At 24.1% G+C, this 18,595-nt stretch overlaps 1 protein-coding gene across 1 annotated transcript in view; it reads right to left on the bottom strand.

Moving 5' to 3' along the window:
* Positions 1 to 4,895: 4,895 nt before the first annotated feature.
* Positions 4,896 to 18,595, bottom strand: part of LOC134833623 (CD9 antigen) — a 28,203-nt gene continuing 14,503 nt past the window's right edge. The window contains exons 2-6 of the mRNA XM_063848002.1: positions 7,967 to 8,161; positions 7,731 to 7,904; positions 6,691 to 6,824; positions 6,541 to 6,628; positions 4,896 to 6,481 (exon numbers count right to left, since the gene is read on the bottom strand). Coding sequence (XP_063704072.1) covers positions 6,329 to 6,481; positions 6,541 to 6,628; positions 6,691 to 6,824; positions 7,731 to 7,904; positions 7,967 to 8,161 — 744 coding nt within the window. The 3' untranslated portion in view covers positions 4,896 to 6,328. The remainder of the gene's footprint in view (positions 6,482 to 6,540; positions 6,629 to 6,690; positions 6,825 to 7,730; positions 7,905 to 7,966; positions 8,162 to 18,595) is intronic.

Genomic DNA, 18,595 nt, shown 5'->3' with positions numbered 1-18,595 from the left:
TTTTATTTTTTTTTTCTACGCGACACACAAAAAATTAATTGACCGATTTAATTTACTTCCGATCGATTTTGTTATTCTAAAGATTTTTATTGTTGTTGTTAGATCAAATGTTAGCTCGAAACTAATGCATCCAATCTTCGGCTCTACTGTATTTATATGTCGCGAAAATGTCTGTTTTTCATTTGGTTGTTAGATCGATAGATACATGGTTGCTAATAATACAGAATTCGCGTCGTCGTCGTTTGAGCGTACACACTTGTAGGTACTGATGATTTTCAAGCTCATTGAGTCTCTTTCGACGTTGCGCGTATTTTTCATCCAAACGATCGCTATAGATAAAAAAAAAATATTTAAAAAATAATTAAAAAATATTGAAAAAAATATGCTTTTTATGAAAAAATGCTTTAAAAAGGCAAATTTAAAATATAAATAAAATCAAATTAATTTTTTGTCGACGAATTTTGTCAAAAAAAATTCAGGGAGCCAAAAATGACAAATATTTTTGACATTTTTTGGTACATTTTTTTTCAAAAATTTTTATTTTGGGAGATTTTGCTTGATTTTTCTCCACTTTTATGTTCAAATTTGAAAATAATATTAACCAAAATTAAATAAATGTTCACAATCAACGTTTTAAAACGTTAAAAAATTACAAACAAAAAATTCAAAAATATTTATTTTTTATCCCTCCCTCATGAAAATCTTCATGGGACAAAAAATTAAAATATTAAATTTATTCGCCTAAAAAGTTTAAATTTAAAAATAATTACCTTTAAAATACATAATTTAAAAATTTGAAACTTTCATAAATTTTTCTCTTGATAAAATTAAAAAAAAAATCGTTTATTTTTTAATATTTTGGTATTTTTTTTCCATCAAAAATCATACTTTTGAAATTATTTCTAATAATTTTTAGAAGTTTTTTGATGTTTTAATGAAGTTTTCAGATATTCTTTTTACAAATTCTCCAATTCTGAGATTTTGTTTCAATTAAAATTATAAATTGTTGACCCAATGCACATTCTGAAATTTCGCCCCAGTGCACAATCTGAAATTTCGTCTCAATGCTCATTCTGAAATTTTGTGTCAATGCACATTTAAAAAAGTTCGCTCATTGCACATTTTAAGTGACCCAAAGAACATTTTGAGATTTTTTCCTAATGCACATTGTAAAAATTTGTTCCATTGCACTTTTTGAAATTTTGTCCCAATGGACATTTTAAAAATTTTGCTCCAATGCTTATTCTAAAAAGTTAACCCATTGCACATTCTTGGATTTTTTTCTTCGTACGTATTTACTTTCTCAAATTTGTAATTCAATCCACCTTCTCAAATTTTGCCCTTATAAACATTAATATATTTTGCCTTATTGCATATTCTGAAGTTATGACCCAGTGTGCAATCTTAAATTTTATCCCAATTCGCATTTGTAGATTTTGGCCCAGTAAACATTTTTAATTCTCCGAACCTAATGTGCTTTCTTAAGTTTTTGTCCCAATGCAGATTCTCAAATTTTTGACCCATTGCAAATTTTAGAATTTTGCCCCGATGCGCATTCCAATTTTTCCAATGCACTTTCTTATATACAAATTCTGAAAATTTTGTCCCAATGCGAATTGTGAAATTAAAAAATACACTAAAAACCTGACAATAGTGAACTTCAATAAAAAGCATAAAAAAAATTACAAAAACCGAAAAAACTCGTTGTTACTCGACAGTTATTATGTATTGTTTACAAATATTTGGCGATATAGACAAACAACGCAGATAAATCGCTGATATAGTTATGTCTAAATTAATTCAATAATATACAATACATTTTGGATTCACGTGCAGCAAAGACTAGAGATAATGGAACGAAAAAGGGCTGAAATGCAAATTGACACTGTTTACAGATGCAAATACGTAAAAAGTCTATTGCCGCCGGCCGCAAGTGCGTGTCAATTACATATCAAGTAATCGGTGTGACGCAATTTTCTTTGTCATTGGTGAGGTTTTCCTTGAAAATTTATTGTATTTTTGGCGAAATTTCTATTCATAGCGATTCTTTTATTGGAAAGTGTCTACGCAAAATGACACAATGGAGTCAAGGTAAAAAGCAGCGATAATAAAATAAAAAAAAAATCAATCGATATATCCTTTGAGACAGGGAAAAGAAGGTGCTTTATTAGTCATCGATCAAATAGAGATAGGTAGTCGTGTGTGGATGAATCACTGTGAGAAAACCACCACTTTTAATTTTTATTTTTACCCTCGACACACGACGACGACAAAGAGACTTGCACAACAGTCAATGTCAAGATGCCGGTGTCTATCTCTCTCGCTCGATCGCAAAGTGCTGTTTATATCGGTAAAAATAGATATCAAAACAAAGATGATCAATTAGAAATAATTAACCTTAACCTTGGTGGGAACGAGAAACGTATTTAGATAAAATATGTCTTTGATGTTGGTGCAACGGCAAGTAGTGAAAGTCTGAATCATCGCGCTATTTTAGGGAATCGATTTGATTGATGGAAGTAATTTTTGATCCGAAGTGGGCTTATGATGCAGTTTTTCCAAGACATTCGAAAAAAAATTGTTCTAAGAAAAATTTTATGAAAAAAAAATTTATAAAAAAAAAAATCAAAACAAATTTAGTAAAACTAAGCTTTTTGAGTTATACTTTTGACTAACTTTTTACAACATTTAAAATTATTAAAATCAGAAAAATTTTTTTTTCCTATTCAACTGGAGATTTTTTAAATTATTATTAGAATTTTTTAAAATAAAATTCGGCCTTTTTAACAATAAAAACACTATTTTGAAGAATAATCTTTTTTCCGACTTCCCTTTCTTTCGTTATTGCAAGCCAAATAAATCTTGCTTTAAAGAATATTTAAATTTAGCAAATAAATTTAATTCAAAATTCAATTAAAACAAATTTAATCGATTTTAAATTTTTCGAAAAATAGAAAAATTCAACAAATTTTTTTCATCATGTTTAATTAAAATTTTAAGATTTAAAATAATTATTTTTTATAAATTTTTCGCTAAAATTCAAAAAAAAATAAAATATTTTCACAAAAAAAAATATAAGAAAAAATAAAAAAAATTTTATTTTATTTCTTAAATTAAAATTAAATATATGATAAAAAATAAAAAAATACATTGCATTATTAAAATTTAAAACTTTCGAATTATTCTAAAAAATTAATTTTATTGAAATCTAAACCGTTCAATTTTTTTTTAATATCCTATCTTCAAAATTTATTAAATCCAAGCTAAAAATCCAAGTTAAAATTTAGTGAAAAATGAATATTTTATGTCGGATTTTTGACGACTTTTCAAAATTTTTACTCAAATAATTTTTATTTAATTTGGAAACTGAAACATGAACCTTTTTTTCTACCAAAATTTTTGATTAAACATGAATTGTCTTTATAAATGTTTTTTTTTTTACAAAATTACTAAAGTTAATATTTAATTTTATTTTATCTTTTTTTTAATTTTTACTTGAAATGATTTGAATTTAATTTTAAAGACGAAACATTGAGAGAAGGTCAAAAAATCAATAATAAAAGAAAAATTCAGTCATTTTAAATAGTAATAAAAAATATTTTCAAACTTTTTTCTACTAAAATTAATTTATTAAGAAAATAACTTGGAAATATTTATTTCCTATATTTAATATCATTTCATTTTTTAAATTAGAACGTTTTGAGAGAATTAATAATTTTTTGAAGCGTCATAAAGTAGAATTTTAATGAAGTATAAAAGGAAATAATCGCCTAAGAAAGTATTGAATTTCCGATATAAACTTCCTTATTATGTAACATTTGCTGTCAAAAAATAATACTTACCTATCAATAATAAATATATCATCGAACATCGTATTAGACATGAACCTATAACCCAACAAAAAATAAAGGAAACAATATTTTTTTTTATTTCATACAGAGAACAATTTCAAATTTATTTTATTTTTTTTTTGTTTGGCTTCTTCACCACATATTATTTCAATTTTATCATCATATACATTTGAAATTAAACTTTTCTATTTTTTCTATATTTTTTTTTTGTTTTACTATTATAATTAATTCTGTTTCAGTTATGTTTAGTTTTTTCTTGTAATTTATTTTATTTATTTCTTGTATTAAACTTAATTAAAAAATTACTCAAAAAAACTTGAAGTACATGGTTAGTTTAGCCTCGTTTGTTATCAGCAGTGTAGAGTCTCTCGTTAAATTCTGGATTTTATTTTAGTATTAATTTATTTGTAGATTAACTTCAACGGAAGTCATCACATTTTTCGGTTGTTGTATGAAAATCGGTGTTCTGTTTCATTTATTCTTAGTTTTTATCAAAAAAGAAAAAAATTGTGCTCGTTGAGCTTCAAAAGAGTCTTATGTGTTTATTTGACGAGTTGATCACAAACCACCATTGGTTTTATTAAAAAAAAATGCTATTGAATGGAAAGATACAAAAAATGCATTTTACCAAAAATTTTGCTGGCATGTTGGGTCAAAACTATAAATTGTGTATGTGTGTTTTTGTACAATATTCTCTAATAAATTTTTCTTTTTTTTTCAGCTGTATCTTAAAACTATTTTGTTATTCTCTTTTTTTTTTGTTCATCTAAAATTATTTTGTTTTAATAGTAAACTACTTTTTTCATTTATTATCCATAATAATAATAAATAGACGACGACGAATATAGTATTATAATAATTTTTTTTAAATATATTATTTTTATTGTATATATAGATCTTTTCTGTTCTGTTTCTTCCTTTACACCTCCAAAATGTTCTGAAATTCTTATATATGTGAAACATGACGACAATAGGTTTATGTAATACTTAATAATGCAAGAGATTATCCTCTATTATAAAGACATTTTTTTTCAATAAGGGGCTTGGAAGTTAATTTTCATATTTTTTTAATTATTTTAAAACTATTTTCTTTTTTTAATATAATTTTTTTTAATAAATATATATATTCGTTATATTTATATATATCATATAGAGTTATTATGTATAAAATTCCAAAAATTTTGTTAAAATGCGATGCATGATTCGAATCGTAATAAAATGACTTTAAATAAAATAATTTACAAAAAAAGCTTTTTTTGGATGGGATACATAAAGGACACGGAAAATATCTTGTGTGATGTTTTTTTGTACAACATTTAACTTTCTTGCTTCATTTTCTTCTTCATCTAATACAATTAATAATTATTATTTTTTAAGTTAAAATTTGTTTTTTTTTTGTTAAATTGCGATAGTCGTTTGAAAGCGTCGATTGTTGGTTGACACTACAAGTTTTTTTTTCTTTGTTTAAGTAATATGTAATTTAATATTAATTCTGTATTTTTTTTAATTTAATTTATTATTAAAATCTTTTCTACGATTTTTTTTGTGCAAAAATGTCTTCGAAAAAAATGGGTTAAAATAATTTCGATTTTTTTTTTGTATTGGCACAACTTTTGGAGTTAAGGAAAAAAAATAATAATAATAAAAATATTTAAAATAAAGAAAAATCATTCATCTTTTCGGAATCAAATAATAACAAAACGACTAGGATATCTCATTTTATATAATTTTCTAATAAAACTTTCTTGTGTTCATATCTTTCTTCATTTTTTTTTTGGTACTCCTAGCTTTAAATATTTGCTAAAAATCCGCTTTCTTCTCATCTTTATCAAATTTTTAATATATATTATTATATTAATTATATATGAATGATCTACTACGTCCTGCATAAAATTTAAATTTCGAGTTATGTTCTATTTCTATATGTTTAATAATTGTGTGTTTTTTTATTAAAAAATTTTTATGGGTTATAAAAAATTGTTTGGTAACCATTAAATGTTTGTTTCTCTGTTTTTTTTTTCTTATGAACATTAAAATTATATAATTATTTATATAAGGATTGTCTCGTAGAAGATAAAATAATTAACTAATAATCAAAACATATAAATTAAAGTAATCTACAAAAATATAACTTTTGGGAGTGAATTCGAATTATTTTTAATTATTTTAACTTTTACACAAAGCGACAGAGAAATAATTAGCGCCTTGCATTGCTCCATTCATAGATCTTAAAATTATTTATATATATTTGCTTTAGTCATTAAAATAGAAAATATGCACAAAAATGAATCCACAGTTTTTCATTGAGTCTTTAAACTTATAATCTATTTTTTTTAAGTTTTGCTTTTCTTTTTTTACTTCTTTAATATTAATTACTTCTCTTTTCCTCATATTATTATCTTTTTGTAATAATAATAATAATTAGTATCCGTCTAATAATAATAATTAAATGAATTACAATCCGAATCATTCACTTCTTATGACTTATAATCCTCGTTTCGTCTAATTGCGCAACATAACACTAGTGAGAATATTAGTCCGAACAATTCGAGCACGATAATGCTACCGCCGACAGCCATGAAGTAGATTGAGTATTCGCTGATTGTGTCTATTAGTTTTTCCAAGCATCCCTATGAGACAAAAGAAAAATGTTAAAAATTAATTAATTTATAATTAATAAAAAACTTACTTTTGAGTAGATTCCAGTGGGAATAGAAGAGATCGATGTGGCGATTCCTAGTGAGCGTACATTATTGCAAACGTTTTCGTCATCGGTGCTGAAAATAATAAATTATTTTTTTTAGAAGAGTTTTGATTGAAAATTATTTTTAAATGTTACCTGCAACATGATTTTGGAACTTTGTAGACAGGATTCAAGCGAGAAATGGTCAAGTCGAGTGCGTTGCTTCGTTCTACGTTGTTAAAGCGACTGGCGGCCCAGTCATTTGGTCCCTCAGCACCACAGCATTTCAACTAAAAAAATAAAATTTAATTGGCGTTAATTAAAAATTGTGTCAAATTAAAAAATTAAAATTAAATTAAATTAAAAATATTTTTTTTTCCTCAAAAATTTTAATTTTTTTATATTTATTTTTACAAATTTTTATTTTTCCAAAATTAAATATTTAATTTATAGATAAAAATTAAATTAAATTTTGTGCTCTATTTAAAAAAAAATAAATAAATAATAAAAATAAATATTTTAAAAATAAAAAGAATTTTAGCACATTTACTACTCAATTAAAAAAAAAGTTTTTGTCAATAAATATTATTATAAAAAAAATCATTTTTGTATTTTTAGCAAAATTCAAATTGTTTTTAATTTTGATTTGAAAATTTGTAAATAATAAAATTTTAAATAATTATTAAAAAAATTGGAAAAAATCATCAAAAAATAATTAAAAAAAAATAAAATAGTTTCAATGAAATAAAATTAAAATAAAATTATAAAAAATTGAAAAACAAATAATTAAAAAAAAAATATTAAAAAAATGGAAAAAATCATCAAAAATTAATTAAAAAAAAATAAAATAGTTTTAATGAAATCAATAAAAATAAAAAAAAAATAAATTAAATAATAATATAAAAAAAATAAAACTTAAAAATAAGTTAATAAAAAAATTAATAATTAAAAAATAAAAATTAAAAATAAGTTAAATTATTAAATTAATTAAAAATATTTAATTGTTCAATAAAAATTTGAAATTGAGACAAAATTTAATTTCGATATAATTTTGAAAATAATTTAAATCTTAAATCTTCGTTTAAAATTATACCAATTTTTTTTATTATTTTTTTTTAATTTTAACATCTCAAAAAATATTTAAGAGGAAAGCAAAAATATTTTTGAAGTTTTTAAATATTTTATTTTATCCTTACCATCTTTTGAACTCCATCGAATGCAACTGTTCTGGTGGAATAAACGCTATATTCCTCTTGCACGGTATGCTTAACGGTTGAGCGGATAACGTCTGAGAGTTTATCCTTGTTATGGAATGCCCATGCTCCGGCAGCAATTTCCGAAACAACGACCACCAACAAGAAAATGAAGAACTGCAAATGAAAAAAAATCTTAATTTTTGCGAAAAATAAGACAAAAAAAAAATTTTCCTTACCGTAACCAACAAACATTGCGATTCTTTGAATGCCCCGCAGCAGCCGAGGAATGCGACAATTACGAGAATCAATCCAATTACCAACAAAATCGACAGACCGATGTAGTAATTGTTTGTATCCTGCACAACTGACACAGCGTACGTTGGATCAGCGAAAAGAATTGCTGTTCCGACTGCGATCAGTAAGCCTGTCAACTGTAAGAAAAAAGTAAAATTTTCATTAAAATTTAATTTCTTAGATTTTCCGAGAGAGATATGTTTGTCATGAAAAAGTAATTAAAGGTACGCAAAATTCGAGTGACACACCCATGACGACGACGACGCGGAGAATAATACGCAATTAATATTCATTCAGCAGAAAAAAGATTGACGCCTCTAAGAGAATTTTCTTTTATACGCACAACAACAAAAGACTACAACTTTTCATTACATCATCAACGTTATTGTCTTGATGTCTGTGAGAAAATCTTGAAAATTGTTTGCAAAAATGAGAAAACTGGGTAACACACAGAAATAACACACAGTATATTTTTTTACCGACAACCAGGCGCCATCACCAGATGACGATGTTCAGAATTTATTCATTTCATTTTTTTTACCGCATTTCGAGGAAAAAAAGCGGTAATAATGAGATTTTGACAGTTCGAGTCAAGTCACGTGGTTTGAAAGTTTTTTTAAGCTCACGTGGTTTGAAATTATTTTAAAGTCACGTGGTTTAAAAAACTTTTAGGTCACGTGGTTTGACGATTTTTCTGGTCAGAAATTCTTTTGGGTCACGTGGTATGAAATTTTTATCAAGTCATGTGGTTTAAAATTTTTTTCAAGTTACGTGGTTTAAAAAATTTCTCAGATCACGTGGTTTGAAATTCTATTAGTTCACGTAGTATAAAAATATTTTGAGGTCACGCGGTTTAAAATTATTTTAAAGTCACGTGGTTAGATAACTTTCTCAAGTCACGTGTTTTCAAAATTTTCTCAGGTCACCTGGTTTGAAAATGTCTCAGGTCACGTGGTTTGAAAATGTCTCAAGTTACGTGGTTTAAAAAAATTTGTAAGTCACGTGGTTTGAAGAAATTCGAAATGCGATACCATCGTTTGTCGTTTCTCCTAACGAAAACTTTATAAATTTTTCCGCCTTAGCATAAAATTTCTTTTATTCATAATTTATTGCATCCAACGTTGCATCATCACTGACGTCTATATTATTTATCGATCGAGTCAAATTGCAAAAAGTGTCGTAAAAAATCTTGTTTTATGGCGTCAATTTTATGGGAAAATTCACTGTAGGCGGCATGAAAAATATGTACAACGAATTAGGTCAAGGACAGTTATCCCTATAGTAACAGTTAACTTTCAAAGCTTTTTGCATGATTAAACAATTTGATAATTTCAAACAGGTGCGCAGCAGTTGATTACTAATAACTTTATGACTCGTAGAAAGAGAAAAATCACAGAAAATTCGTTAACTAATCGTCCAAAATAAATATTTTTGGCACACATTTGCAGAAAATTAAATATTTTTGCGACAATCTGTGCGAATGTTTGTTTGAAATAAAAAAAAAAGACGGAAGACGATTCGAGTGAACGCAGACATTGTGACCTAATAAACTTGGCGAAACTTGTCATTTATCTTCATAAAACTCGGATAAGGGACAATTAAGTTAGGCAGTCCCTTGTTATTTTTTGTGTGCGTGCTTGGTTTTATTGGACATTACATTGCACTTCATTAGTCCCAATTGACATGATTTTTTTTTTATTTTCGGTTTACTTGATTAATATTGACTTGCGCATCAATAATGTAGGCTATAAATTTAACGTTATTCCCATAGGAAGATTGTAAGTGTCAGAACAAGTAAAAATAGTTTTTTGTTAATGAAAATCAATTTTTTTGTTCTCTTGCAGACTTAGAAGAATTTGTGAAGAAGGTGTGAATGAAAGTTTCAACGAGCTTATGAAAATTATTATTCTTTATTTAATTTTTATCATTATTTATTATTTTACCTTAAAAACTGATAAAAATTAGTTTTTCTCATTTAAAATTAATTATTTTTTTTTTTAATAATTTTTTTTATGTGAAAAAAAATTTGTTAAATTTAAATAATAATTTTAAAGCAATTATTTGTATTAATTTGTAAAAATATTTTTAAATATTTTAATTAAAAAAAATAAAAAAGTTGATCTTAACGTAAAATAAAAAAAAAAAAACAAAATTCATTGAAAAAAATAAAAAAAAAATTATTTTTTGATTATACCTAATAATCAATTTTATTCAAATTAAAAAAAAAATAATTTAATATTTATTTTTAAAAATTTTTAATACAAAATATAAAATTTTATACTAAATTTATTATTAAAAATAAAAAATAATCAAAAATTTAAAAATATATTTTTAAAGTATTTATTATTATTTTTTTAAGTTGAAATTTAAAAAAAAAATAATTTATTTTAAAAATTTTTAATACAAAATTTAATTAACAATTAAAAAATAAATAATTAAATATAAATATAATAATATTTAAATTATTATTAAAAATGAAAAATTATTAAAAAATAATAAAAATTTTAAATATTTTTAAAAATTTATTAATTATTTTATATTAATTTAAAATTATGTTTTTAAACAAATTTTATTTTTAATTTTAAAAATGAAAAAATTCAATAATTTTTTTTTTATTTTAAGTTCGTCGAGAACTTTAGAAAAACCCAAGCAATTTATTGCGCCCAGTTTCGATTTTCAAATCACAACAACAACAACAATGTGTTATTAATTGCCCCGTATTCTGGCATCATATCGACTGCAATAAAATAAAAATCGAATGCAATCTTTTTTTTTCGCTCTACTCGATTACATGATTCTGTTCATCCATTCGTAAAAATGTGGAAATTGGAATATATACACAATTTCTACTACATCAATTATTTACGTGTTTTGTTTGTAAGATATTGTCTACTAGTACATATTTTTATTTCTGTAAATATATCGCCAGACACACGAACAACAATGAAATATAAAAATAGATTGATCCCATTTTTTTTGTCTTTTCGTTCATATTAGCTCATAGTTCATTTTTTTGTTAGGTTATTGATATCATCTGCTGGTAGGTGTGTCTTATGTATCACTTCCTGTACTGCCACTACCGAAATCGCGGCATGTAACCAGACATCAGGTGCACTTTAATTATTTTTTATTTTCGTAAAATGAGATCAAATTGAAGTCATACCGGCTTGAATGCGACGCCGCCGCCGCATTCGTCATCAAAAACCGGTAAAAAAAGTCACATTCTCGACGATCGACCCACACATTCGTTCATGTCTCATAAACTATCTGCAAAAAAATTAACAGATATTAATGAGATTTTGTGTTTTTCGAAAGAAACATGCATTTTAATATGTTTGTGTTTGTCGACGAGGCAAGACGAGGGAGAATATCCCACTATTTTTGTAACAACATTCAACATGTGAGTTTAGAGAGATGACATCAACACCTACTTTTTTATCGAGGTTCATATTTTAAGGGCCAATATGATAAATTGTTCAAGTGCAGTTTTTATTAAAATTAAGAAAAAATTATTTAAAATCTTTTTAAACATTTTTTAAGCTGTAAAATTTTATTTTTGAATATTTTCTTTATTTTTATAACAAAAAATTTTAAAAATTTTATTATTTTACGATTTTGTCGAAAAAAAGTATTTATTTTTATTATATTATTTTATTATAGTATTTATTTTAATATTTAAATAATTAATTATTTAAAAATTAATGATTTTTTTTCATTTTTTGGTATTTTGTGCCAGTAAAAATGCAAATTTCAAATAAAAATTGAAATAAAATTTTTAGTTTATGAAATTTTACTAATGGGTTATTATTTTTTAATTATTTTATTAAATTATTTTTCTTAAAGAAAATAAAATATATTTTTTCAAAAACATAAAAAATTTGGAAAATTTTCCTATGTAAATTTAGAAGAATTGATGAATCATTAAAAAATATTTTGGTTTTAAGGTTTAATTTTTTTAAATATTTTTTTAAATTAAATTTTTAAATTAATTTTTTTAAATTAAATTTTTTAAATTAAATTTTTAAATTTATTTTTTTAAATAAATTTTTTAAATTAAATTTTTTAAATTAAATTTTTTAATTAAATTTTTTTAAATTAAATTTTTTTTAAATTTAATTCTTTAAATTAATTTTTTTAAAAATATGCGAATTATCATATTGAGATTTATTGCATCGCCATTCCGAATTGCTCAAAGTAATAAAATTGAACGACGGGACGAGCTAATTTAAATTAGCTGCTGCTTCGAATTCAAATCAACTCAACTCACGTTGGTGCTTCTGTAACCATACACCTACTTCAACAAATTCGTTACACCTTATGAATAAAAAAAAGTAAATTCTCCGGATAATATTTATACAAAACATAAAAATATTTCAAATATGGTGCGAGTTGATTGATTTTTATCGTTATGTTCATCACACACTATCTTAATGTTGTTTATGTCAAACTATTTTGATACAACACATGTAATAAATTTGTTTAATAAATTAATTGACGGGCATAGTTGTGGTGACATTTACGATCGCCCAACACCTAATGTTTATTTTTTTTTTGTTTCTCTTTTCGAAAAAATCTTTCGAAACAGTGAAAAACAGACAAAAATGATGACTTTACAATATGTTAGTGTTTAATGATTATGTCGCTGCTTCCGATTGTCGTAGTGCGCGTAAAATCTCTTATCAGCTAATTAAATGAACACAAATCTTGTCTCCGCTATAAATAGCTTTATTTAAATGGGAGACGGGTAATTATAACGCATTTACAATGTTTTCATTATTATTAATTAAGATTAAGTGTTAAACGTTTAAAAAAGGGTTATTTTTCTCTTTGCTACTTGTTTGTTGTGCATGCAGCAAAGTCATGTTTCGTAAATTAAGAAAGACATTTCAAAAAATTTTCTTTTTTAGGAGCTAAGTGTAAAATGTTATGGCATCAATGCATGTAAGTGAGAGAATCAGGTAGTAATCCAATAAATAAACATTTTCAAAGTCTGTTTTACATCAAATCTAGTCAAAACATTGGAACTTGTGTAACAATTTTAAACAATGAGAAGAAGATTTTGAAAGTGCGAAATTATGTTGGATTTGCCACAAATGTTTTTAAAGAAAATTTTTAAAAAAATTTTAAAGTCAAAAAATTTATATCTTATGAAAAAATTAAATTCTATAACAAAATTAAAAAAAAAATTCTCGAAAAAAAGTAATTTTTTTAATTTTTTTTTAGAAAACTAAAAAACATGAAAAATTACTACGCATTTTAGCACAGATTGAAATTTTTTGTGAACTTAATATTCCTTAAATTTTATTTTCCACCAGAAAAATTTAAAAATATAATTTTTAAAATATGCCAAATTTATATGTTTTTAAATCATTTTCTCTTTAAATTAAATAATTATTTAAAATAATAAATTTTTCAAGAAAAAATAAAAAAAAATAATTTTTGGCATTTTTGTCCTAAAATTTTTTTTTGTTTTAATTTGAAAAGGAAATTATTAAAAAACGTATAAATTTGGCATATTTTAAAAATTATTTTTTTTAAATTTTTCTGATGAAAAAATTAAATTTTACTTTGAAAAATAAAATTATATCCCGAGAAAAACTGCACAAAAAATGGCAATATTTTAAAATTTTTGTTAATCTTTATCTTTCTAATCAATAAAAAAAAAACTATTTTTTGTGAGAAACCTTAAAATTTTGATAATTTTTTTATGAAAAAATATTTAAAAATTTCTCAATATTATTTTAAAATTTAAAAAAATAGAATTTTTGACTTCTTTAAATTTTTTTTAGATTTGCCAGTTAAGTTTCCTACTTGGTGTGAGTGAAAAAGTTACAATAAACACTAATCGTTTATTTAAATATGCATCGTTCTCTTTTGAATAAATACACCGAGAGACAATTACTTCATACTATGGTAGGTAAGTAAGTAATTCAATATGTAAACATATTCATGCATATTACAAAATTATGACTTGTATTGACACTAAGAATCTTCGTTGCGCTTCTGTCGCACTATTAATCTCATGGATGAAATGCCTCTTCACACATAATTTATTTCAATGTAAATAAATTGAAATGTGTTCACACATTTACTTTACAATTTATTTAGTGCCTTTGCATATTTCTCAACTTTCTCTACGACTTCGAAAAGAATCGTGTGGAAATTCGACTCTTTTTTTTTTGCACTAATAAAAAATAATTTTATTATTATATTTATGTGCCTATTTTGCAAGGCAGGCAGAATATTGACTGTTGGACCAGAAAAAGTTTACATTTGTTAATATTTTTATTTGTATGTTCAAAGTTTTTATTAGTTTTTCCTTTGCGGAATGTTGTGCAAAAAAAATTCTTGTTCAACAACTTTTTATTGGCTGCGTAATTTAATATTTTTTTTTTGTGGAAAAAAAGTTAGAAAGGCATTCGGATGATAAATTTATCTGCATTTATCACACCTTTATCGCACACGAGAGATACAAAATGGCAATCTGCGCATCCATTGCGAAAGTGGGTCAACATAGAGAAAGAGAGAGGTCATCTCGAGTACGATGACGAAAAGAGGTCATGAACAAAGAAATGGAAAGAAAGGTCGATAATTATTGATTTTTTTTTATAACACCATAAAATTCAAATTAATTGATTCACGAGTCGGTTTTTGTTGTTGCGAAGTCTTGTGACCCATTAATAATAACAGGGACGTATATTTATCAACAATCAAGGTAATAATAACATTTATTGTGGTAAATGGGACTAAAACACGAGAATTAGTCCTAATTATATAATACAAGCTGAAGAATTTGTAAAAATACGCCAATTTCTTTTTAAGAATCCTAAAAACGAGAGGGTCGAAGGAAAAAAAATCATAAAATTAACAAATTTTGACCAAAATGTTTAATTTTTACTTTAATTTTGGGTATTTTTTAGCAAATGTTTAAAAATTTTTTAATACTGAAATTTTTCTTTTTTTTTAATTTATAAATTTTGGAAAATTTTAATTGAATTTAATTAATTTTAAATAAATAAATTAAAAATTTTAAAATATTTTTAAAAAAATTCTATTGTAACTATAATTTTTAAAAAAAATTTCGTAGATTTTTTTTTCAAAGTAAAAAATTAAAATATTTTTATTTAAAAAAAATTAAAGAAATTTCGTTTTATTTTTTATTTAATTTTTTTATTTTAAAAAAAAAAAAAAAATATTATTTTATTTATTTTAAAAAATTTAAATTTATAAATTTAAATAAAAATAAATAAATTATAAAATTAAATTATTAAAAATTATTAATTTTTTTTATCACATTTATTTTTTTAAATTTAAATATTTTTATAAAAAGAATTGAAGAAATATCGTTTTTTTGACATTATTTATATTTTAAATATATTTTTTTTTCATTTTCAAAAATCATTAAAATTTTATTTTAAAAAAATCTAAAAATATTTTATTAATTGTTAATTAAATTATAAAAAAAATATTAATTTATGATTTTTTAAATTAAAATTTTTATAAATATTATAATTTTTTTAATTTTTAACAATTTTACTAAATTTAATTTGAAGCAATCTTCTAGCAAATCGTCACTTTTTCAACGTCTGCGAAAAAAAGTATAAAAAAGTTATCAAGAAAGCATTTCATTAATGTAATGTATTTATATATTCGTCTTTTTTTTATTATAGTTCTAAATGCTTCTAAACGTGTGCATGCAGTAATAATAGACATTTCCTGAATCAACGGCGTTTTTTTTCTCTTGTCGTAATGTGTGAATAATTGTAAGAAGAAGAAAAAAAAAAGAAAAAAAAAACCTTTGAAAATCATGTCTATGAATGGACGAGATTTATTTTTAGATTTATGTTTATACATACAATTCATGTAACACACAATCATAAATGTGCTGACAAGTAAACGGAATGAAAGAAAATGTGTTGCCGGTCGCTTTTCTCCTTTTGCTCAATCGTTTATGTGAAATGTAAGCGAGAGCGATTCATAAGCCCTTTTGTAATCAAATCATTTTTATTGTTATGATTTTAGTGCACGATACGTCGTCGAAAAGCCAGCCATCGTGATGTAACAAAAGCAAAACCATATGGCAAAAAAAATATAATGAAGGTTCATATTTTTTTTATGTTTATGAATAGTTTTTCCACAAGTGTTGGAATGGCATCACAATAAAAAATAATAGTTTGTCTCAGAAGTCTCAGAAATATCTGTCATAATCATAAAATTGACAAATTATGTCTGACTCGGAACAAAATTTTAAATGTTACGATTTCAGTGTTGCGGGTTTCGATGAGTTGCCATCGAATTTTTGTGTCGCCGCACCCGATTTTGCAATTTTGTTGGATCACACAATTGGCGTCCTGTGGAAACTTTTGAGGAATGATGCGGATCTCGAGAATTTGGATCAGTTTCATTTGATTTGGGCGTTGAAATTTTTGGAAGGAATCAAGCCAGAGAAGGGAAAAGTATCGAAAGATGTCCAAATGTTGAAACTTTTGTTGCGAAAATTGATTGTGGAAGAATTTGCGGGAAATGACGAGGCAAGGCCAAGGAAGGAAAGTGCGGAAACAGAAAAAAATGAAATAGAAGTCAAGGATGTTGTTGATAAAAATGAAGAAAATATAAATGACGAGACGTTAAATCAAACGGGAACAAGTAGCGAGGAAGTTGAAGATGCTAATAAGGCGTTTGTGCAGGATGTGAGTAGATAATTCTATTTTTATCGAGTCGTGAAATTAATTTGAGTAAAAATATCTTGAAAATTTCAATTAACGGAATTTATAAGTGCCTCATTTGGTTTAATTATTAACAATTTTCAAAATATTTTTTTATGATTTTTAATTATTTTATTAAAAAAAAATATCGAAAATAGCCAATAATAGTTCAAATTGTTGAAAACGAGTTTAAAAAATATCCAGTCATGTGGAAAAATTTTAAAATTAAATTTTTTTAAATTTATTTTAAAAGTTAATATTAAGCTTGAATTATAAAAAAAAATTAAAAATAATTAAAATGAATTTTTAAAATAAGTCAAAATTCAATTTAATTAACTCTTTTTGCCGATTAAATTATTTATTTTTAATTTTTTAAATTATTTGCAAAATAAATTTAAACATTTCATTTAATAGGATTTTTTTAAAAATTATTCATGATATTTTTTTTCTTATTTTTTTGTTCATTTAATACAAATTTTAGAAAAACTTACAAAAAAAGAAAAATTTTAATATATATTTAATTAATTTAAATTCGTATTTTAATTAAAAATATTATTTAAGTCTGTAATAATTTAAGTTTTGATAATTTGATTTTTTTGTTATAAATTAAGTTTATTTTTATTTTAATTTTTTTCTTTAATTTATTTTAATTTGGTTTTTCATTTTATTTTTTTTTTAATTTTAATTAATTTTTTTCGTTAATAAAAAATAATGTTAAAATTTATTTTTTTTTTATTTTAGGACTCCACACATTTGTACAGCTTTTCTGACGACCCGTGGTACGCACACCGAAAATTTTCCGTTGTCCCGAACGAGTCATCTAGCAAACCTGAAGACTCTGGCAATGTTCTCAGCAAACTTTTCGGTTTCTTAAATATATTTTGATTAGTTTACTCCGGAAAGCACAATAAACTCTGTCTATTACTTAATGTCTTCATAGCAAATTAAACTAACAACTAGCTCGCTATAATAATATTATTAAGAGAGTCTAGTAATATTGGCATTGTATAATTGACATTTCCTTCTAATAATAACATTTTATTCAGAAAGTAAAATGGAATTAAAACAACGAAAAAAAAAATTTTTTTTTGCACAAAGTAAATAATAAAAGAAACCTTCAATTATACTTTTTTGCTGTGTGATAAAATGAAAAATGATGCAAAATTATGCGCTTTCAACGATAATTTTTATTATTTTATTACTTTAATGAAGAAAAAAGAGCATTTATGACACTTTTTACGTGGATGATTTAACTATTTGTCATTTGAATGGCGATATAAATTATAATACTTTGCATAATTTCGCGAGACTTGCTTATTATTTTGATTAAAAGCGACACGAGCGTGGATAATATTTTTTATCAGACACTAATTGAATTGAAGTTACCATTGATTTCACTTGTGTGTGCACTCGTGTGCTAAAAGAGACAAGTGCTGAACGAAAGTGTTGGCTGTTGTGATGCAAGAGATAATTCATGCAAATTATTTGTTGTCTTAGGTCGTATTCCTTTTTTTTCTCGCTGCTGCTTTAATTTAATAACATTAATTTTATTTTTTGAGCAAGATACTTGAAAGTTGGCAATAATTTTGCATAAACACTGTCGGAACATGATATAATCACCGTAAATGGCGAAAGTGCAGAGATTTTTTACTTGCACAGCAGCCTTGGGACAGAATCACGAATGTTCAGGTGTTTAAACAAATTTTGCAAAAATTTATTTTATTACCGTGTTTTGAAGAATTATGCGATTTTTTGCTCGTTTAGGGTCTTTCCGTAAGTAAAAAAATATATATAATTTTATTAATTAATTTAAAATTATTTTTTAATGAAAAAAATATGGGAAAAAAAATAATGAAATATATTTTA

Source organism: Culicoides brevitarsis, chromosome 3 (assembly GCF_036172545.1).
Source record: "Culicoides brevitarsis isolate CSIRO-B50_1 chromosome 3, AGI_CSIRO_Cbre_v1, whole genome shotgun sequence".
Classification (NCBI taxonomy): domain Eukaryota; kingdom Metazoa; phylum Arthropoda; class Insecta; order Diptera; family Ceratopogonidae; genus Culicoides; species Culicoides brevitarsis.
This window is presented reverse-complemented; position numbering and strand designations above follow the sequence as displayed.